Below are 24456 nucleotides of genomic sequence, written 5' to 3'. Positions count from 1 at the left end.
TTGTTTAGGGCATGCTGTCATTGGTTCACATATAGCCTTGTTTTTGTTTTTTTTATTTTTAAAGATTATTTATTTTAGGGAGAGTGAGCATGCACGTGGCTGGGGTGTGTGCAGAGGGAAAGAATCTCAAACAGACTCCCCACTGAGCGCAGAGCCCAATGTGGGGCTCCATCCCAGGACTCTGAAATCATGACAAGCCGAAATCAAGAGTTGGACACTCAACCGACTGAGCCATCCAGGCTTACTCTCTTTTTAAGAATTTAAGAAGCCACTGTGAACCCACCACCAGAACAAAAGGATAGGTCCTTAATAATCTACATCTGACTTTTTTTAGGTTCTTCCACCCTCATGCCTCTCCCCTTGCCCCAGAACTTACAACCTGAATTCTGTGTTCCTCATTCTCTAGTTTTCCGGTTTTGTATAGCTTCATCACATCTTTATGGATTCTTAGAAAGTATATCTTTTTGTTTTTGGCTTTAACTTTACAAAAAAGACATTCTATATGTAATCATTTGGGACTTAGTACTTTTATTTAATATTGTATTGCTAAGATATATCCATATTATTGCATGTCATTGTAGTTCCTTCACTTTGCTGAGTAATAATCCATTATATCAAAGTAACATAGTTTATTCATTCAGTCTCCTGTGAATGGGCATTTTCCATGTTTTCTAGGTTTTTGCTACCATGAACAATTTTGCTGTGATCATTTTAATATGTCTTTTGTACATGTAAGTTTCTCTTCATACATACCTAGGAGTAAAACCCCTGGGTAATAAAGAATGGGATTATTCAATTTGTGGAAATTATGCCAGACATTTTTTCCCCGCTATCAATCTATAAAAGACCCTATGGACATATCCTTTCTAACACTTGGAATTGTCAGACAATTTTTGTTGCTTCAATGGGTATAAATGGTATTATCTTTTTATTGGTCTTGTGTTTTTTGTTTTTTTCCTGTGAAATGCTTGTTCGTGACCTCTGTTTTTGTTTTTGTTTTTCTTTCACCTGGGTTGTTTGTGCTTTTCTTTTGGATTTTAAGTCATCTTTGTATAGTTTTGATACTTTTGTTGGATGTATATATTCCAAAAGCCTTTTCAGTTTGTGACTTCTCATGTTCTTTAGGGTGTTTTTGATGACCAGAAGTTCTTGATTTTAATATACTTGAATATAATTTATAGTCAACACTCTGTGTCTTCAAGGAATTGTTTTTCTTTTTCTTATTATATATGCCAATATCTGTTAACATTACAGATGACATTTATTTAAAGGCCTGAGATTGCAGTCATAGGACAACAGAGAAGGCAGAATGTAGCTTAAAATGTGAATAACACTCATTGCTCATCCCTGACCCCCAATAGAAAATAAACCCTTGCTAAAAGCTGGATTCACATTTGTGCTTTAAACCTGAGTGGAGGTCACTGGTCTGCTATCCTGATTTTTCCCTGACCTCTTACCAGGCTATATGTCTCTTGAATGATTTACCCTTTCTCTGGACCTTAGTCTGAATGTATGGTTCAAAAAAAATTTTTTTAATAATGACTGTTGGTGAGAAAATGATTATGACCTTCCTGATCTATTTAGACAAACATTAAAAGGATGTTACATGAATATATTATTTATATTAGAAGTTATTTTTATTGTTGAATTTTAAAATAGTCGGAATAAAGCTTAACTTGAAGAAATTTGTATTAAAGCATTCTGCAATAAAACATTTTCAGAAATTATTTTTTCTATACTTTGGTTTTAATATTTCTAAAAAAGACTTCACTTAAATGCAGTTCTGCTATTCATGTAGCTTGTCACAAGCATTTGTATGGCAGGTACCCATATCTCCTGTCACTTCTGTATATTACGTACTTTGTTCTGTGGCAGATTTGAATTCTGAAATCTCTCCTCCAGAGCATGTGTGTGCGTGCATGTACACACACACACCTACCTTGCTCTTTCAAAGCCATCCTTTTCTGCTGTTGGGAAAGTGTACACAGAGAACTTCTTGTGCTTTATTCATTGTTGCCATCACAAAAATAACATGTATTTGTGTAGGGCTTTATCAAGTGCTTTTATATGCATTTCCTCACTTTTAATCCTTACGTAAAACCTGGGTGATTGGCAGGGCAGGTTATAGTCCTTCTTTAGACTGTACTAATACTGAGGTTTGAAGACATAAAGTCAGCATGTTCCTGGTACATTACGATACTTCGTATTTGTTGGATGGATGAATGAATGAATAAATGGTTAGTTAGTCTCACCCTGATGCCCTTTGCATTATACCATTGCTTCAGATTTAGCTATGCCCCAGAAGAGATCTTGGTATATAGTAGAAACTAGAATGTTTGTTGACTACAACTTCTGCTTCTGACTATGATGGAGTAACTGGTTCTGGACTAGCCTTTCTGCCATTAAAAAACATGAAACTGGACAAAATATATGAGGCAACTCTTTCAGGCTTTTGACAACAGGCCTGTGATCTTGAAATTCATGAAATGAGTCCCACGACTGCCCCTACTTTCTGCCTGAGAATAATTTCCTGAGCTGGAATCTAAGCAGAGCACACTGGCCAACTGTGTTGAGTCAGAATTTAGAGCAGCTAAAATTGGGTAAAATCTTTAGGGCAGGACACTGGAGAAGAGGAAGCGCTATAGGAGGGGTTCCCAAATGTTTCTGTGTGGATTCCTCATGAATTATTGGTGAAGAGTAGGGCTGTCCATAGGGGAGAAAGGCCAGAAGGTTTATCAGAGTGGCTGCCCCAGAGTTGGGAATGGAACAGAGATGCTTGAGGTTGTACAGCTGTGGGATATTGGAGCTCTGGCCCAGGCAGAATAGAGAGAGAGACCTGATTGACGCCCTGGGCATGTGGGTGAAACACTAGAAATAGAAAGACCATGAGGTAAAGCAAGGATTGGCAAACTCTGTCAATAAAGTTTTATTAAAACACAACCATACCCACTTACTTTCATTCTCCAGTGGCAAAGTTCAGTATTGCCACTGAGACTGTAGGCCTGGCAAGCCTACAGTGTTCACTACATTGTCCCTGTAAGAAAAGATTTTCTGACTTCTGCCCTAGAGTAAAGCCTACTCTGAACCTTCCCGTAACAAAGCCTGTAATCAAATCCTGACAAAATCTTCAGAGGAGACAGAACTTGGTAGTTGACTTCTGCCAGGTTATAGAGACTTGGGAAACATCTTAGGCTTTCCATAGTTCTGCCCTAACAAAAGTACTACTAGATCTTTATTTAGAATTAGAACATTTCTGAGCATACCTCCTGTAATGTTTTGGGACCTTCACACAGTGACAGTGACTCTAGCCTATACTCTCTAATACTTTGAGAGTCTTTGGTTATTCACCTGGATAAATCTATGTAGGAATATGTCTCATTCCATTAAAAACACACACACAACTTTTTAGTCTTCTTTGATGGGGGAACTTTCTTGTATCTTCTATCCAACATCAGTATTTAAAGTGAAAAATTTGGTAATCCCCAAAGGCTAAGAGCTAAAATAATTTTCTGCTTAAGAGGACCAAGGTTCGGGGCACCTTGGGTGACTCAGTCATTAAGTATCTGCCTCCGGCTCAGGTCATGATCCCCGCGTCCTGGGATTGAGCCCTGCTCAGTGGGGAGCCTGCTTCTTCCTCTCCAGCTTCCCCCTGCTTGTGTTACCTCTGTCGCTGTCTCTCTCTGTCAAATAAATAAATAAAATCTTAAAAAAAAGAGGACCAAGTTTCCTTTTTCTTTCTGAATATTTTATACACGTGGGCGTAATTTTAAAAACGTTTTGAAATTATAAATTGTTTCAGGCATATAGACAAAATAGAATATAATAAATAATGTGCACTCACTATACACAACTTTTTCACAAGCTAGCATTTTGCCAAATTTGCTTTGTTTTCTTAAGTACTACTACTCAGGTACATACCATGTGTGTATCCCTCCTTGATGCTGTTCTATTCCTTCTTTTCCCAGTGATAACCTCTCCTGAATTTTGTTTGTCATTACCTCGAATGATTTTTACACTAAAAATAATTTATCCATAAATTATATATAACATTATTTTATGCCTTTTCAAGCTCTTTATAAAAGGAATCACTTTGTACGTATTATTCTACAACTAGCTTTTCTACCCAGCATTGTTGTGGGTTTAGAAATGATGAAATGTATTACTGTAATTCATTAACTACACAATTTATATCTTCATTCTCTTGTTGATGGACATTTAGGTTTACAGTGTTTTGTGATTATAAAAAGTGCTGCAGTGAACATTGATTTTTAACCTATCTTACTGTGTTTGTGTTGGAGTTTCTCTACATAATGTAACCAGAAATAGTACTGTTGCTGTAGGATATCCACACCTTTGACTGTTAGTTACTACTAAATTGCTCCCTAAGATGGTTTTATAGTTTTGGTTTTGTGCAGTTAATATAATGGATTCTCTAAAGCAGACATGTTGTGCCTGAAGAAAATACAACATGAAAATCTCATTTTTACTACAGGTAAATTGAAAATTGGCTGTTTAGATTCTTGATAAATTTGTTCCTGTTTAAAAACCTTCTTAAGGAAATATTTAAACATGTACAAGTAGAGAGAGCGCCTGTGAATTGTGGAGAACCCCTTTCAGTTTGCAATAATTATCAAGATCAGTCCATTCTTATTTCACTATCCTGTAACGCCCAACTACATTATTTTAAAGAAAATCTCAGATTTTCAGATAATTTCATCTGTAAATAGTATGTATCTCTCAAATTAGATATTAGCACCCCCACCAAGAGAAACCCACACAATACCGTAATCACCCTCTAGAGATAATTCCATAATGTTATCAAATTATTCCATATTCAAATTTCCCCAACTATCTAGTTTTTAGTTTTATCTACAATATTTAAAATACGATTACATTTAAAAACATACTTTTAAGGATTAAATTTAATATGTCTCATATAAAATGTAGATTTCTGGTTTATCACAGAATCGTGTCTAAACACAGTACCTAAAAAGTAATCTGGGTGTAGTCTAACCCTTTTACTTTATAATGAAGGAATTGAGGCTCAGAGAGGTTGAGATTTGTTTAAAATTGGCTAGTTCATTAGTAGCAGAGCTGGAATTAGAAGGCAGATCTTCTGACCCTAAACGCATTGCTCTTACAGTAATTACATTGTATTGGCTACCTTATATTTTTCTTTAGTCCATTACCTCTATCAATTTTTTTTAAAAGTTTACTTATTTATTTTTTATTAATCTGTATCCCCAAGGTGGAGCTCAAACTCATGACCTGTATCAGTTTTGTAAATCTAGCATGTAAGTGTTTTCTTCCAGTGGCTTTTCTTAAATATTAGACTACTGTGCGGTCTGTGAAGTACTAATCTTGTGATTTACATCATAGTGTATTTTAAAAGGAATTTGTGAAAGGATTGAATTATAATATCAACACTTGTGCCAAAGATATTGAGCTGTTCTGAAAAGCTACTTGTCTGTTCTGACCTAGATACACAGTTTCCAACTGTGGCAGAGGATGCCAGAAACAGGAGAATGAGTGTTGGCGTTGGCAAGAGTCTGGAAATTAAATTATTATATTACTGAGGGATCTAATCTGTTTCTTAATATTTAGTACTGTTATATATAAAAATTTTTCTGTATTGACATAATACTTAGTGAATTTATGCATATTTTGAGTCAAAACCAATTGTTTATTTTGCCAAGGTGAAGAGTGACTTCTATTTGTTTTGAAATTGGTGATTTTTACCATTACTACTTGTTTATAACTAGATTACAGGTTCTGAGGTTGTTTTGCAAACAACTAATTAAGAAAAATTATCATGTCCATTCTCTCTAGATACAATTTCTTTTCCATGCTCTGTTCTGTAGAATGGCAACAAAAAGTCTTTTGAGAACCAAAGACACCCTTTGAAGCTTGTTTACCAAGGTGCTGGTTTACCCTTCAGTGTTAAGTGTGCTGCAGTGGGCACAGGAAGACAGAGAATACTTGAATACTTAACTGTTTCTTGGCACATTCATTACTGCTTTTTCCTTTTGACCAGAATTGTCACAAAATCTGTAAATATCAAAGATAATCTGATATCCTCTATCAGAACCTTTTAGTGAAAAGAAAATAAACAGCTACTGAGGCATGTACAGTTCAGGTGCTACTTCATGTTTGTGATATAAAGGACTAGATTTCAGGTTGAGCTTTTAAAGATCGCTGTGCAAAATTAAATACACACCTGCTCTTTGGTTTACTTACAGGCACAGTGATATGAATTGGAAAAGATGCTAGAGACCTAACCCCAGTTCTAAGGATGGCTCTGCTGATGCGTGATCATTGACAAATCATTTAACATTTTTGTATATTTATACTTTCATATTTTAAAAGATTATAAAATGTATACCATTTATTCCATTTTTCACTACTTTTCAGGGGATTGTGAACATTGAATGTGATGCTTTATGAGAAAATATTTTGAGAAATTCATTTGAATTTCTCTTTTGTGCCAAGCATTGTTCTAGGTGTGCAAAACTAAGAGTGGGCAAAGATATCATATGTCAGTGTGGTAAATCCTATGGAGAGATATAAACAAGTCAGAGATGTCCTGGAGGAGGGGTTGCTATTTTATATAGGATGATCAAAGATAGGCTCATGATAAGGACATTTGAGAAGACATCTGAAAAAGTAAGAGAAGGTGGTATGTGCATACCTGTGGCAATAAATAGCAAATGTAAATGCTCCAAGGAGGGGAAGGTGTAAATTGTTTGAGAAATAGCAAGGATACTACTGTGGTTGGAACACAGCCAGTGAAGAGGGGAGCAGTGGGGGTGAGGTCAAGAAGTTAAGGGGAATCAGATTGATTTATACGCCATTATATGAGTGTTTACTCGGAGACCAGAAACCATTGGAAGGTTTTGAGCAAAGAATGACATGACCTCTCAACAATAGCCAAATTATGGAAAGAGTTCATCATCAAATGTCCATCCACTGATGAATGGATAAGATGTGGTGTGTGTATATCTACAATGGAATATTACTCAGCCATCAAAAAGAATGAAATCTTGCTATTTGCAATGATGTGGATGGAACTAGAGTGTATTATGCTAAGCGAAATAAGTCAGTCAGAGGAAGACAAATACCATATGATTTCATTCCTATGTGGAATTTAAGAAACAAAAGAGATGAACGTAGGGGAAGGGGAAAAAAAAAGAGAGAGAGGGAGGCAAACCATAAGAGACTCTTAAAACTATCAAGAACAAACTGAGGGTTCCTGGAGGGGAGGTATTGGGGGATGGGCTAAATGGGTGATGGGCATTAAGGAGGGCATTTGTGATCAGCACTGGGTGTTATATGTAAGTGATGAATTACTAAATTCTACTCCTATATTACACTGTATGTTAACTAGAATTTAAATAAAAACTTTTTAAAAAAAAGAATGACATGACCTAATTTAAATTTTAAAGGGAACACTCTGGATGCTGTTGTTCTAGGTAAAGAGAACAGGGTAAAGGTGAAAGATTTGCTGATGGATTAGATGTGGGGTGTGATAGAAAGAGAGCTGTCAAGATTGACTTTTTATCATAAGCTATTGGAGAAAAGGGGTAGTTGCCTTTTCTTGAGCGAGGGAACACTGGAAGGAGCAAAGTTTGTTTTTGTTTTTTTGGGGGGCGCAGGTCAGGAACTGGTCTGGTGCACATTTTAAGATGTTTATTAGACATCCAGGTGGATACATTGATTATGTATTTGAGTGTGAATCTGGAACTCGGGGTGATACAAATTTGATGGTCCTTGGTGTGTAGATGGTATTTAAAGCCTCAAGCCTGAGTGAGATTGTCAAGTGAGTATATGTACAATGGTGAAGGGATTCAGTGTGAGGGCTGAGTCCCGAGACATTCCAGCATTTAGAGGCTCTGAAGATAAGAAAGAAAGGAGCCAGCAAAGTAATTTATGAAGTAGGACAAGAACTAGGAGTGGAGTACTGGGTGGAAGCCAAGGGAAGTAAAATGTTTCACGTAGGGAGCGGTCAGCTGTGTCACCTGTTGCTGAGAGAGGTCAACTAAGGTGAGGACTGAGAATTGTTCACAGTATTTAAGCACCATGGGAGTCCTAGGGGACCTTGGCAAGAGCTGTTCCAGTAGAGCATTGGGGTGAGAGGCTGATTGGGGTGAATTTAAGAGAATGGGAGGAGAGGAAATTGAAACCAAAAATGTAAACTCAAAGAATTATTTGTGTTTGAAAAAAGAAGATGTGAAATAATCATTAAAGTGAATGATTTTTTCTTTTCTTTTTTTTTTTTAAGACTTTATTTGAGAGAGGTAGAGAGCGCATGCGCACGAGCACAGGAGGGGCAGAGGGAAAGGGACAAGCAGACTCCCCACTGAGCGGGGAGCCCCACACGGGGCTCACACGGGGCTTGATCGAAGGACCCTGAGATCATGACCTGAGCTGAAGTGAGATGCTTAACCGACTGAGCCACCCACGTGCCCCTGAATTTTTTTTTTAAAGATTTTATTTATTTGACAGAGCACAAGCAAAGGGAGAGAGAGGGAGCAGCAGGCTCCCTGCTGAGCAAGGAGCCCGATGTGGGACTTGATCCCAGGACCCTGGGATCATGACCCGGGCCAAAGGCAGCTGCTTAACCGACTGAGCCACCCAGGCGTCCCAACCCCTGAATTTTTTTTTTTCCAATGGAGCTTAGCATCCTGGGATTCCAAATGCTAGGATTACTCACCTAGTCATTATGACAACCAAGAAACTCCACCTCACATTTTCAAATCCCCCATAAATTTATGGGAAGAGATGGTGACCTTTCAGATGGAACCTTCTTGGATTCTGCAGTTAGGTGCTCTCTAAGGGTTAAATTCAGATTTTTATTGAGCCTCCCTCAGTGCAGGTCATTGTGTGAGGTGCTGTGGAGATTAAGTTATTTCATTAAGGAGCTTATGATAAAAACAACTGAAGCCAGGTATTAGGAAGTTGAAAAAATGCTTGATGGCTCAAAGAAGGAAGAAATTATATTGATCTCAGGCACTAGGTAAAGCTTCATGGAGAGGTAGACTTGAGATGGACAGTTAATGAATAGAATAATGACAGATCATGGTGGAGTAGAGGTTGCAGTCCAAGTAAGGGAAAGGTTTAATTTAAAGCTTAGCAGTGGGGTGCCTGGGTGGCTCAGTCAGTTAAGCGTCTGCCTTCAGCTCAGGTCATGATCCTGGTGTCCTGGGATCAAGCCCCACATCGGATTCCCTGCTCAGCGGGGAGCCTGCTTCTACCTCTCCCTCTGCCCCCCCCCTGCTTGTACACACACACACACTCTCTCTCTCTCTCTAATAAACAAATAAAATCTAAAAAAATAAAAATAAGAAAAAGCTTAGTAGTAGCATATTGCAGGGTGTTCTGGGGAAGAGTCATTATTCTCGATTTGGCTGGAACTACAGTGATGAGAGAAAGGACAGGGAAACAATTACATTAGTGTTGTGTTATGGAGGACCTTGGTGCCACACACAGTGGATGAATGGAATGCTGGTTGCTTTACATAATGATTAGTCATTGAAGGTTTTGAAGGGGAACTTGATATTCTCAAGGTTAAGTTCCCCCCCAGAGAAGGGCTGGAGTGGGGAGAGAATAGTGTAGGGGGGGTAGGTTCCTCTAAATGGTAAAACATGGCAAAACTAGACATTGTAGTATACAAGATTTCGAAATATAGGTATCTTTGATTTGGAAGTATCCTTTGTAATAAAGCAAGGAGCAAAACTCAGGATTTCCATTCTCATGCTATATCCCTTTTCTTGTTTTTAATTCAGGGAGCTTGCCTTATTTACGAGTTTTCTATACTTGACTTTCAGAACAACACAGTCTTATTTTATTTTCCTCCTACCTCTTAGGCCACCCCTTCTCTGACTGTAGTTGTGCCTCTTTTCTGTTTTCTCCCATTCATTGGTATACCTGCCTATTCCCTTGGTGATCTTGTGGCGTTATATAAAGTACCAAATGTATATCCTAATCCAGACCTCTCTTCTAAATTATAGGTTCATATCCAGTTGCTTACTTAAGATATCTAATCAATATCTGGAATTCAGCATGTACAGAGCTGAATTCCTAATCTTAATCCCCCAAACCTGCTCTCCTTTCACTTTTCCTGACTCATCTGCTCAGGCCAAAAACCTTGAAATCTTGATGCTTCCAGTTCACTCATACTCACACGTCCATTTTGCTAGGAAGTCCTGAATCATCTTTCCTTTCAGAATATATACATGATCTGATCATTAAACCTCCCAGTGGTCTCCTTCCTTCCAGTTTTGCCTTCTCTATTATGTATTTCAACGTGGCAATCATAGTGACCTTTTAAAAATATGAGTCCGATATTACCACTTCTCTGCTTAAAACCCTGTAAGGGCTCTCCATCTCACTCAGAGTGAAAGCCACAGTCTTTAAGGTGACTAGAAGGACCTCCATTATTAGGAGATGACAAACTTTGGTCCCTGGACCACATTTGGCCCACTGCCTGTTTTTGTATGACCTGCGGCTAAGAATAATTTTTACATTTTAAAATGGTTAAAAAATAAAAAATTGGTATTTTGTGATGTGAACATTATATGAAATCAAGATTTCTGTGCCTGGGGCACCTGGGTGGCTCAATTGGTTAAGCAATTGCCTTCGGCTCAGGTCATGATCCTGGAGTCCTGGGATCGAGTCCCACATCGGGCTCCCTGCTTGGCGGGGCGTCTGCTTCTCCCTCTGACCCTCCCCCCTCTCATGCTCTCTCTCTCTCTCTCTCATTCTCTCTCTCTCTCAAATGAATAAAACATTAAAAAAAAAAAAAAGATTTCTGTGCCTGTATAAAGTTTTATTGGGACACAGCCACTCCCATTTGTTCACATTTTGTCTATGGCTACATTTGTACAATAAAGGCAGAGTTGAGTAGTAAAGACCTCATGGCTCGAAAAGCCTAAGCTATTTAATATCTAGTCCTTCAAAGAAAAAATTTGCTAACCTCTGCCCTTAGTGATCTGGTCCTTCACTATCACCCCTCCATCCTTACTACCCTTTTCTCCCTCTACTCACCCTTCTCTAGCCATCCAGCCACATTGGCCCCCTTGTTCCTCCACCTCACCAAGCACATTCTTCCTTCCCCTGCCAGGAATGCTCATTCCACAGATATCTGCGTTGGCTAACTCCCTTACCTCATCAGTTCTTTGCTTGGGTGTCACCTTCTCAGTAAGGGCTGTCCATCTATGTAAAATTGCATTCCCCTCTGGATACTGCCTTACTTGCACTTTCACTGGCCCTCTTCTCTTTTTTTTCCCTCCACTTCACACCTTCTAACATACTGTTTAATTTACTTATTTTTGTATTTATGGCTTTGTTATTTTTCCCTCTCTGCTCTTAAACAACAAAGGCAGGGATTTTTGTCTGTCTTGTTCACTAATGGATCCTAAGTGCCTAGAATAGTGGCTGGCATATTATAGGTGCTCAACAAAGACTTGCTGAGATGCATCGAATTATTGATTCTTTCACCAAATGGGCCATCTAACGGGGTGGTATAGTTCTGTCACGTAACTGTTCTGTCAAGGATTGGGAAGGACTGGTGTCCGTTTATTTCAGTGAGGAGGTATATTTTCCTATTACCATTTCCTTCGATTGGTTACTTGCTAACATCTTTTCCATCTTGCTCTGGGACAATCAATAAGTATTCAGAAAGTGTTCTGGTTCAACTTAGCTGGCTCCTACAGCCCATTCTATGTTAGGATTGTAGCCATGGGTATACCACTCTTGCATAACTGTTAATTGATAAAGGACCTTTTGACGTGATCCCAGTATTGCCAGGCTTCAAATGATATGGTGGGATTGAGCTTTTCCATCATTCTAGGTGTTTGGGGTAGAGATGAATAGCTAGATTTTTGAAGTTAGGTGTATGTGAATTATAGGTTTTTCAGTTTAGCCTTCCCCTATGTGCCTTTTTAATGTAGAAAATGAAAGGAAATTTCCAGAGGAAAATACTGAAATTCAGTGTTCTTTTCATATGAATATTATATACAAACTCAATAACACCATGTAGAAAAAATTTATTTGAAGGGATTTGGGGGAGGAGTATTTGCTCTTTGTGTGTCTGAGTTGATTCATCCCCTGTTGTATTCCCTGTACTACCAACCATAGTGCCAGGTACACAATAGACTATTAATTAGTATGTATTTGCTCGTAAATCTCATATAATTTATCTTAAAGTGATATTCTTGGAGTATCAGTGAGGTCTTTTTTGAATTTTATCTTGCCCATCTTTTTTTTTATTATTATGTTATGTTAATCGCCATACATTACATCCTTAGTTTTTGATGTAGTGTTCCATGATTCATTGTTTGCGATCTTGCCCATCTTTAATATAGTGGACATGTGATTGTTTCATAATGGAGAAGTAGAACCCAGATATTTTATTTATACATAGCTTCTTTGGAGAGGCTGCATGTATTAGTATTAACAAAAAACAAAAAGTTTTCTATTCAGCTACTATTTTAGAATAATAAGTAATTTCCTGGATTTCTACGTCATTACTTGGAATTTCTTAAGAAGGTAAGTATACTGTAATAATTATTTACCTTAATATTTAGTATTTTCTCTTAATTGCTTTTCAGAAAATGCTTAAATACTTGACTAAGTTTTATATTATAAAGACAGGGAGCATAGTCATTTTTCAGTTTTGAGGTTTGCTTGTAGGAAAAGGGTCTAATATTCTTACATATAAAAACCTAGCTTTGTGGGCTGGGTAGCCTGACATATAAAGCCTTTCACCTTTAAAGGTTAGTTAAAAAAAAAAAAAGATAACATCACCAAGAGGATAACCCATGAAATAGAAAGTTGATGAGTTGGACTTCATACAATTAAAAACTTCTGCTCAATGGGGGCACCTGGGTGGCTCAGTCGTTAAGCATCTGCCTTCGGCTCAGGTCATGATCCCAGGGTCCTGGGATCGAGCCCCACATCGGGCTCCCTGCTCCGCGGGAAGCCTGCTTCTCCCTCTCCCACTCCCCCTGCTTGTGTTCCCTCTCTTGCTATATCTCGCTGTCAAATAAATAAAATCTTTAAAAAAAAAAAAAACTTCTCAATGAAAGACACTGGAAGAGGATGAAAAGACAAGTCACAGGGAGAAAATCTTTGCAAAACACGTATCTGACAAAGGATTGCTATCCAGAATATATAAGAGCTCTTAAAACTAAACACCAAGAAAACAGACAACCCATTAAAAAATGGGTAGAAGATCTGGACACCTCACCAAAGATGAGGTACAGATGGCAAATAAGCATATGAAAAGATACACAACATCATATGTCATCAGGGAATTCCAAATTAAGCAAAAGTGAGATACTACTACACACCTATTAGAATGGCTCAAGTCCAAAATCTTGACAACACCAAATACTGATGAGGATGCGGAACAACAGGGACTCTCATTTATTGCTGGTGGGAATGTAAAATGGTACAGCCATGCTGGATGAAGGAGTCTGGAAGTTAGTTAGTTAGTTTCTAACTTCTTTCTTTCTTTCTTTTCTTTCTTTCTTTTTCTTCCTTCCTTCCCTTTTTTTTTCTCTCTTTCCTTCCTTTCAGATTTTATTTGAGAGAGAGAAAGGAGCGAGCATGAGTGGGGGGAGGGGCAGAGAGGGAGAAGCAGACTCCCCACTGAGCAGGGATCCTGACTTGGGGCCCAATCCCAGGACCCCAAAACCACGACCTGAGCCGAAGGCAGATGCCCAACTGACTGAGCCAGCCAGGCGCCCCTGGAAGTTTCTTACAAAGCTAAATTAAACATTGTCTTACCATATGATCCCATTATCATGCTTCTTGGTATTTACCCAAATAGGTTGAAAACCTATATCCACACAAAAATCTGCCCATGAATATTTATAGCAGCTTTATTCATAATTGCTAAAACTAGGAAGCAACCAAGATGTCTTAAAGTAGATGAATGAATAAACTGTGGTGCATCCAGACATTGGAATACTATTCAGCTATAAAAAGAATTGTCATGGAGGAATCTTAAATGCATATTGCTAAATGAAAAAGGCCAATCTGAAAAGACTATATACTGTATGATTTTAACTATATGACATTTGGAAGAGGGAGGGTTGAATAGGTAAAGCGTGGGATTTTTAGGGCAGTGAAACTGTCCTGCATGATTCTGTAATGGTGGATGCATGTCATTATATATTTGTCAAAACTCATAGAATGTACAACACAGAGAGAACCCTAATGTAAACTATGGACTTTAGTTAATAATATTGTATAAACATTGGTTCTTCATCAGTTGTAACAATGGACCACACTGATGTAAGATGTTAATAGTAGGGGAAACTGTGGTAGGGAGAAGGGGTATATGGGATTTTCTCTACTTTCCACTCAATTTTTTTCTATAAACATAAGACTGTTTAAAAAAATCTATTAATTGAAAAAGCAGTGCTTGACTGGAAAAGTGATACACATTCACATATATACCTACATTTTACCTGTTGCATAAAGCTACTCTTATTTATTAATAAGTAGAATACACCTAATATTTTTTAGGCTCTGCTTTTTAAAGGTGCACATATCTGATGTATAAACACATTTTGTTTGATATTTGAGGGGTTTTTTTCCCTTCTGAAGCCATTTATTGAGTGTATACTTTTTGGCAGAAACTTTTAGGTATTTTTCATTTAGTTTGAAGTAGATACTATTTACCCCATTGCACAGATGAAAAAGCTCTGACCCAGAGAAGTGAAGTGGCAAGGCTGGTGCTTGAATCTAGGCCTGTTTGGCTCTAAAACCTGTGTGCTATATAGCCTTTGTAATTCACAAAGACATATTTTTTGAAATTGCTAAAATTTATCCCCTGCTGTAAGTGTAAGTGCCTTTAGAGCAAAAATATCATTGAAAGAGATTGTCTAGGTTTGAATCTTGGCTTTACTGTCTACTTTAGCCTTGTGTTTTTAATTAGGTTATATTACCTCTTTATGCTCTCGTTTCCTTACGTGTTGAATGGAGATAGTAATTGAAATTGTGAGGATTAAATGAGTAAATGTATGAAAAGCTTTTAGAACAGTGCCTGGTACAGAATATGAGTTACATAAGTGTTAGCTATTAATTAGTAGTGGAATATTTCCTCATTTCATAGATAAAAGAAACTGAGAACCAAAGAAATTAAATGATTTTCTGAGTCTTAAAACTTTCTAAAGTCACATAGCTATTAAATGGCAAAGTTGAGGTTTTTTATTTCAAGGTCAGAATTGTGTCCACTGTTAATTTTTTTGTTTGTTTTTTAAAGAGAAACTCTAAAAATTTGTCACGGTTTCTCCCTATCTGCTTATAGTCTACCAAATATAATTTAAAAAAATGTTTTTTCTCAGTGAGGTTGATATAGTCGGGAAAAAGCATTGGGCTGTGACTTAGGTTCTGGATCAAGAGGCCTGAGTCCCTGGATTAGTTGTGTGACTTTAGTATCTCTTTAGTTCATTTGTAAACTGAAGGGTGGGTGGGATTGGGCCAGATGATTTCTAAGTTGCTTTTATAGCACCAACAATGTGATTTTGAGACACACTGCTTTTATCATGGATTATTGCACGATACTATAATACTGTGAAGTACCCAGAGCTGCTTGATTTATGCATAGAGTGGTTATTCTCTGTGCTAAATGACTGAAGAATGCTGTATTTTGATATTGGTGATCCACAATTTCTCTGCTACATCAGCTTTTTCTTAGCTTCTTCCCTGCTTTCTTGCTTCTTCTTTTCTTTTAAAGATTTTATTTATTCTATTTGAGGGAGACAGAGAAAGGGAGAGAGAGCACAAGGCGGGGTGGGGGCAGAGAGGGAGAAGCCGACTCTCCGCCAAAGCAGGGAGCCTGACGCGGGGCTGGATCCCAGGACCCTGGGATCATGACCTGAGCCGAAGGCAGACAGTTAACTGACTGAGCTACCCAGGTGCCCCTCTTCCCTGCTTTCAGTTTACTTTTTTAATATGGTTGAATTTTTGGCTTTACCTTTTTACAGAGTGAAGCACATGAACTTTACTGTCAGTTCTCAAATGAACACATAGCAGTCTTTTTTGGCTGCTGTATTCACAGCTAAACACTGAGTGGCTGAATCCCCTAGAATGGTGAAGTGGGTTTGGGAATGGGAATTGCTGAAAACTTCTTTGTGTAGTACGATCTTTATACAAGAGGATCTTTGAGATGTGTCTTAAACCATGGGATCATGTTTTAGATTGTTTCTTAATTTTGTTGTATGAGAAGACCCTATGAATTGCAGCATGTGTGTGTTCCCACCCTACCTTTGTGTGGTATGTGTAATAAAGTAAGTCTGATTGATTAGTTCAATTACATGATTTTTTAAAAAAAATTAAGTTTCACTAGCTTATTTCAGGTGGATTTTGTAGAGTCAAGGAAGTTGATGACAGGATATGAATAGTTTTGCATGTGGGTCACAGCTGAGTATCATTTGTGGGTCTGTTTTTTCATGTGCAGTATTGGGGAGCGTTAAATGTAACTTTTCTGGTTTCAGAAACTCAAAAAGAATTAAAAAAAATTTTTTTTAGATTTATTTATTTGAGAGAGAGAGCATGTGAGTGGGGAGGGGGGGAGAGGCTCAGGGAGAGGGAGAGAGAGTCTTAAGCAGACTCTGCGCTGAGCATGGAGCCCGATGTGGGGCTCTTGATCTCACAACTCTGAGATCATGACGTTGGTGGAAACCAAGAGTCAGACGCTTAACTGGCTATGCCACCCAGGCACCCCAAGGATTTTTTTCTTTAAGAGAGCAACTAATAGTATTAGGAAACTTACAGACAAAAGTATAGGGGGTTTCTTTATTTAAAGGAAATTTAAACGAAAGATATTGAGATGAAGAGGAAGCTATTTTTTTGTGAGTTTATATATTCTGTGGTTTGTAAATACCTTCTGATATCTGCACAGCTAAGCATGTATTCTTATTTGATGGTTGCTCTCTAGTTTTTTTTTTTTTTTTTTTAACATCTTGGCTTATAATTTTATAAGGATTTCATCAGTGCTCAGAAGAGTTTACTTTTACCTTACCTTGAATGAAATCTCATAAAGATGGAGCAAAGGGGTAATAGAATAGTGATTAGGCCTCTGGGCAGAAATACACAGTGGGATTTTGGTGAGAGTCATCCATGGGTAGTGAAGTCAGGATCTAGTGAATATTCAGGAGTTTGTCATAACAGCACATATAGGTTGAAGTCAGGAGGCAGGGTCTCTCAGGAGTTAGGCGAACAGAGCCTCTGAATTTTAGGCCTAAAAATGATTAAAGAAGAAACATTGTGCCAACATACACTGGCAATATCAAATGGAAAAACTTTATGGTCTCAATCAATGGTGGTGTATTTTCAGGTGTATTATCTACTTTTTGGATAGGTCTGGCTAATGCCAATTTCTAATTGAAAATCTTAGGGTTAATTGCAGTGTTGTTGCCACGGATAGTAGTATTACTTTTCCAGGTAGTACTTCTTTACTGAATCTCTCTATTTATCTCATTGAGTGAAAGTCAGCCAGCTGCCACATTGTGACTACCAGGAGTGTTACTTTTTTGGCTATATTACTTAGGCTTTTGGCCCCAGGCCTTCAAAAGATACACTAACTTTTTGTTTGAAATGAGGTCATTTTCCTCTATAAAGATTACTTCTTTTTATATCTTTTTTAATTTTTTAAAATTTATTTGACAGAGAGACAGAGAGGGAACACAAGCGGGGGTGGGGTGGAGTGGGAGAGGGAGAATCAGCTTCCTACTGAGCAGGGAGCCCGAAGTGGGGCTCGATCCCAGGACCCTGGGATCATGACCTGAGCTCAAGGCTGACGCTTAACGACTGAGCCACCCAGGCGCCCCAAGATTATTTCTTTTTAGTCAATAACATGTTTATGGGCTCCACACTCAGATATGAAACTAATTGTAAATAATCATTTTTGAAAAGTTTTTCTTTTTCTCTTGCAGGTGTATTCTAGAGAATAAGTCTTCAAACATCTTTGCCATATTGACTCTGAGTTGTCAGGGGACTCAGGCTTATGAGGAGGTACTGTCACACAAAACAGTGTCTAGTGAAGACGACAAGAAAGTGGGGAAAGGATTGGAAAAAGAAGCTAAAACACTATAGAAAACCATGGTGGGTATTATTTGTGTTTCCTTAATTTAGTTATAAAAGATTGCAGTAGTTTAAAATTGGAAATGTTAATAGTGAAGGCAAGTGAAAGACGGTGGTGGTAATTTTTGGCCCTAGTGTATCAGATAAAGATGGTACTCTACTATTTAAGCAAAGCCAATGAGTTCAGATTTATTATGAGCCCTTTAAACCACAAGATGGAGCCCCATGAGCCCTCAGGCCATAAATTATTAAATACAAAGAAGAGAAGGCTCATAAATAATATTTTCTAATAAAACTGGCATTAGCAAACTGATATAAGGATGGCTTAGGTGACCTTGAACTTGAAATTATGTAATTTTTCCTCTAGTCTTCTACCTGAAGTTCAGTTTTTTCCAGTGGAAATTAAAAATCTTGAACTAATCCTTTAATGAGTGATGCGAATGGTGTGGAAGTTTATGAAATATTTGAGTATTGAACTCAAAAAGTTACCTTTTTCCATATGCTTTCAAAATAACACGGTCAAGTGTTGACTGTATTAGGGGCACTGAATCTGACCTCAAGTAAAAATCTTGCTTTTTTGTGGAAAGTTCATACTTAAATTGGATGAGATGTTATATGAGATCATAATATGTGGTGCCTAGTGTTTCAATTGGTAAAATGTGTTGATTTTTTTTCTTCTAGTATTTTGGTTCTGGAGGATGTTGTGTGAATTTTTTCCCTAAGTATAAGTGAGAAAAGGCTTAAAAAAGATGTTATAAGTGGGAGAAAAAGCACAAAAATATTAATCATCAGTATGTTTGAAATATGTTGTTTAGCAAGTCTGATGGTATTTAAGTGTTAGTTGATTTTTGAAAAAATTTGTTCTAGGGATTATAACTTAGTTGACTTGCTCTTAGAGAAGAAATTCTCCAAATATTTTAGTTCTGGATGGTGGGGAAAAATGTTAGTTAACTTGGGATTTTCTCTGTCATTTAGTTTTAGGTGAAGTGTAAGGAAGGACACTGTGACTTGTGTTTCCTCGAATATGAATTATGTGCCTCTTCAACTTATTTATTATAGTCTTGATTTTCTTACAATTTAAATGCTTTTTAATATTATTTGTCATAGTTGATAAAAATTCCTTTCCTAGTTTATTCATTTTAAATTTAGTTTAGGTTTTCTGGTGTTTACATAATTTTGTGTTTACATAATTTAATTGGTTGGTAGGTGTTTTCCAATTTCTCTTATTGCTTTACTTCTTAGATCTTAGAGTTGAATGATTAACTTTCTGTTTCTGCATAGTTATTTCTAATTTAATTTTTTAAATCTTTAAATAAATCCTTTTGGATCTTGTTGGGGGAAATAAGATCGCCCTCTCCAATTTTTTTTTTCCTTTTTTTTGGTAATACTGCTTATTCTTCCTTTCACCATTGTTTCATGATGCTTGTCCTGTCACAAACCGTAGAGTCTTGGATTTAATATTCTTGAGTTAACATTGGCAGTCTGTTATTTAACACCAAAGGTTTGTGGTATGTATGTCATTTTGTTAAGGCCAGTGTGCAGGACTGAGTAATTTAGCTAACTAAGTAACTTAGTAACTCACCATAAAACTAAATGACAGAGAAGATCCCAAGTTAACATTTTTTCCTCCACCATCCAGAACTAAAATATTAGTAAATTTCTTCTTCTCTAAAGAGCAAGTCAAATAATTTAATAATTTATCTCTAGAACAACCTGGCCATCTCCAGTTTGTTACATGGCTTTTTTGTTTTCTTGTTACTTATTTTGGGATATGTGAATAAATCTCAAGAAGTGATTAAAAATTGTTTTCTTTGTGGCAAAAGACTCCAGTTAGAAAACTGGTTGTGGACTGTGAGCAAGGAAGAAATCTAAACAGAAATGGCTTTTATCTAGAAAAAAGGAAAGCTTTGTGATTGATTTTAGTCCTTATAATAATTGAAGGTTTCAAGGATTTACTTACCTTTTTAGTTATAGTTTGCTTCATTTTATAGGGGACAGTAATACTGTAGTATTAATTTACTAGTGTCCAAATTAGTATGATTTTTAAACATTAATATTCAAACAAAAACAACAAAAAAGATAAGACTGATAAGGAATTGAGAATATTTTAGTTTGTGGTAGACTTTAGAACAAAATATTTACCATCTACTAACATGTAAGTTCATATAAGTAAAGACACTGTAGCCACCCTTTAAATGGAATACTTTGAGCTTTATGGAAACTCACCAACTTATCCCCGTTCATTTTGCAATGTACTGGTACAAGTGTCTTCATGGTATTGGTAAATTTGGAAATATTCAAAAGTTTTTGGAAGTGTGACTCATGAGTGTGAAGGATCTACTCTATTAAATTTTCATGAAATTCACTCTATTTCTAGGCTCTAATCTGCTCCACTGATTTCTGGGCCAGCGTGTCATTTTAATTATTGCTTTTTAAATTTTTGATATTTTGCTTTAGTGTAACAGTACCACTCATCCATCTTTGTAGAATATTTCTTGATACTTTCATTGATTTTTTTTTTCTCCAGATGAGCTTTAAAATGATTTTTGTTGAGTATTAAGTAAAGCTGTCTTGAGGGGATTTTGATTGAGAATGTAATACATTTGTAATTTACTTTGGGAAGTTGATTCTTTTGTAGTATGTATTTTCCCCATTTTGGAGTTTGGAATGTTTCCTGCTAATCTATTTTAAAAAATTAAGGCCTTGCTCCAAGAGTTTGAATGCCAAATAGTAAATAGAGTTCTGATGTGATCCATAGTTTCTCTATAGTGTTGACACATACCTTTGTATTTTATATTATTACTGTATTATGAAATCTCAATATTTCAAGGTGCAAAAGTCTTCAACAGTTTGGACAGGAGTGACTGGGTATCATGAGTCACCATCGTGCATTCCTAGATACTTTGTCAAAGCTAGGAAGTATCTGTTTCTCGCAGATGGTGTGTGATACAGATGACCTTTTTTGAAGTGGTATTCAAAATACTAGATTCAGCTAAAAGGTAGCATGTACATGATACCTAGAGTGACCTGTATGAATCTTACCAAAACATGAATGAAAGATCTCTAATTTTCTGTTGTGGAGTTCAGTAGAATGAGGTTTTGCTTTCTATTGTGTGTATTTTTTTTTTAATTGTCTCAACATTAATTATTTCACAGTAGTTTGACAGTTAATGCTATGACTTGACTTAAATATATGTGTTTCTTTTTTTAATATATTTGTGTATCATACTTTTCAGGTAACATTACTTTTATTGAAGTAATTGTTTTCTTTCTTCTGACAGAGATCTATTAGATCTTTTGCCAATGATGATCGCCATGTTATGGTGAAACATTCAACAATCTATCCATCTCCAGAGGAACTTGAAGCTGTTCAGAATATGGTGTCTACTGTTGAATGTGCTCTTAAACATGTCTCAGATTGGCTTGATGAAACAAATAAAGGCACAAAAACGGAGGGCGAGACAGAAGTGAAGAAGGATGAGGCCGTAGACACCTATTCCAAGTAAGTGTGGCCTGACCTTTGTGGTGCTTTACTGCAGTGCTCAGAAAAGCTCAGAGTCCTATCCCATTGGGGTTCATTTGGTATATGGTGTTCTTTAGGTTTTCTCATTTATATGACTGTAAACGAGGAAGTAAATGTTTGTGGAATTTTTCCGAGTTACATCTGAAAGGAAGGCAAGAAAGGAATACCAATGAGACCAGGAAAAGAAGATGGACTTGTTCAGGATGCCTTTTGAGAGTGCACCAAGCCCTTTAAAATTGTCATTTTTGGAGATTATGAAATGTCACCTTTTTCATGTGTTGGTTCAGCCTTCTAAATTCAGAAATAAATAGTGTTTTTGGTCTCTGGGGAAATCATAAAATGTCATTTTTTTTTTTTAGGTATTTAAAAATCCTGGTGGAGAAGAAAGAGTGCAGGAAAATGTGTTCTAAATGTATTTTTGACCGTATCCACCTTGTTGATTCCCAGGATTCAACACAGTGTCTGGCATGTAGTAAAAATGCTCATTGGATATTTGTGGAATGAATGAAGGACTAACGGGAGCCAGACCCTTCAGCAATTATAGCAGAGTATTCTCAGTGCTGTAACAATAATAAGAGATGAGTGAAATGAAGCTTCATGATAACTGGAGTTAGATCATGAAACTCTGTATGCCCTACTAAGCTTACTGTTTTGAGCAATGTCACTATAATTGGAATAAGTATGATTTACTTTGAAAGAAGAAGCTCATTTGGTTGTACTGTATTTATAGGATTAAGAGCATTGCTTTGGCTACAATTTACAAATTAAAGATAGAGGTTATAGAATTTTTTTTCCAACTTTCAATTCTAAATGTGATAAATAGATAAAGAATAGTGGGGAACTTTTGATAAATTGAATTTCTTAACTGAAAGATAGTGTAACTTTTTCAACTTTAGATGCAAGATAATCAGGATCAGTTCTCAGCTTAAGAACATAATTCCTTGAATTTGTTAACTGTTTACAGGTGATATCTACATTGTATATAGTCCCAGCCTTGTCAGCTTGGAGGCTCTTGGCAGTAATTCAATTTTTCTTGCATCTGATGGCTTTAAAATAGATACTGTCAAATTTTGAGGTTTATGTTAATTAGTAGTATCCATTAATCTGGCTCTGTGTATTCCAGTCCCTGTGCAAGTTAAATAGTTGTGCAGTCCATATTTAAATTGTACTTTGGAATGTGTTTATGCCCTTTCGAAAACTTTTTAAAAAATTTTGATAAAATATGCATAACATAAAATTTATTTTTAAGTGGAGTTTCATTTATCGTTGGAATTCAGGCCTTCTTAATACTCCTGTTGTTTGTTTTTAAGGCTGTGCAGACTTTTGAAAAGTGCTCCAGCAGACTTTTGCTTAACTGGATCAGGTCACTGTATTTTAAAGGTTTTTAAAAGATAATGTGCTCCACGCTTCCATTTGGGCTTGTAAATATAGCTCTGTGTGTGGGTGCTCTAGACTGTCTTTGTCCCAGGTTGAGCACTTGTCTTGATTCCTCCCATGTGTCGGAACTCAAGGAGGGCAGGATGTTTGGGTCCTTATTTTGTATAAAACAGAGGCAGGCACGTCTTCTAAGAACAGAGCTGTCTTCCAGTAATAGACACGGGTTGATCTCCTGACGTATGCTGAAGTACTACAGAAGGCACCTAGATGGGTGAGGGCTAGCTTCTATTTATTGAGCAACTTCTATTGCCAGGCACTGTTAGGCAGCTTTTACCTGTGTGCTCTTATTTTACCTTTTAACAAACTGACTCAAAAGTCAAAGAAAGTTCCCACTGTTTGTATTATTAGGAATATTAGGGTTCTGTTCTCAGTTTTAAGTAATTCCCTATATTTGGGGTGTTTGCTTTACAGTATCCTATATTCAAATTCATTATTCAAATTCAGGACTGAAGTAGGAGTTCCTTTCTCTGCTCAGTCATGTTGTCATCTGCATAAGACCAAGTATATCCTAATTATGACATAGAATTTAATAAGTAATAATGGCTAGTTAATAATAGCTACCATTTATTGAATGCCAGTTACTGTAGCAGACTACTTTTCACATTATCTTACAACAAACCTGCTAGTCTCAGTTATTATCATTCCCCTCCTCTGCTCCCTTTTAGCTATGGAATTTCTGCTTCAAATTTGTATATGAAAAGAGTGACTCAGAATTATTAACAAACTTTAACTTGCTTGAGGTCAGTGAATGAGTATGTGTGGTGGGTCAGGATTCATATTCATCTGTTGGACTCCAGATCCAATTTTCTTAGCATCTTTGTCTCAAATTCCTGTGACTAAAATGTGAAAATATAGAGCAGGGAGAGATTATATGCTGGTCCTGGGGATTAAATAAACTTTATGAAGGAAGTAGCATTTGCGGTAGGCTCAGAGTATGGGAATGCTTTTGGCAGGCAGTTGAAAGTGGAAGAAAAAAATAAATCTCTGCAAAGTTCTAGGTGTGAGAAAGCTTAGGGACCATTTAGGGATTAATAGCTATTGTTCATTGAGCTATTCATGTATGCCAGTATCTGCACTAAGTTCATTACTTACATGATGTTCTTAGGACCACTTGTAAGAAAGGTATTTTTTTCTTTTTTTTACAAATGAGAAAGTAAGCTCAAAAGAGTCAGGTAATTTGTAATTTACCCAGTGTCACAATAGTGAGTGGCAGAGCCAGAATTTGAACGATGAAGTCATGTTGTCTTCTCAGTTGCCTCCCAGGATGCTAAGTGCCTAAGTGTTCAGTGGGACACTAGGAAAGTAATAGGCAGAGTGCCATCCATGCAGTGCTTTTGGAAGATTATGCTGGTAGTGGTGGTATGCAGTGGATTGGAATGGCAGAAGTTACTCATCAAAGCCAG

General features: G+C 36.9%; 1 protein-coding gene across 4 annotated transcripts in view; it reads left to right on the top strand.

Annotated features, from left to right (window-relative positions):
• The window catches only part of STRBP (spermatid perinuclear RNA binding protein), a 140958-nt gene that overhangs the window by 51477 nt on the left and 65025 nt on the right, over positions 1-24456 (top strand). For all 4 annotated transcript variants that reach the window (XM_036107865.2, XM_036107866.2, XM_036107863.2 and 1 more), the window contains exons 2-3: positions 17946-18114; positions 21375-21595. In XM_036107865.2, the coding sequence (XP_035963758.1) occupies positions 18112-18114; positions 21375-21595 (224 nt within the window). In that variant the 5' untranslated portion in view covers positions 17946-18111. The remainder of the gene's footprint in view (positions 1-17945; positions 18115-21374; positions 21596-24456) is intronic.

The sequence above is a fragment of the Halichoerus grypus genome, chromosome 14 (genome assembly GCF_964656455.1).
Source record: "Halichoerus grypus chromosome 14, mHalGry1.hap1.1, whole genome shotgun sequence".
NCBI lineage: Eukaryota > Metazoa > Chordata > Mammalia > Carnivora > Phocidae > Halichoerus > Halichoerus grypus.
This window is presented reverse-complemented; position numbering and strand designations above follow the sequence as displayed.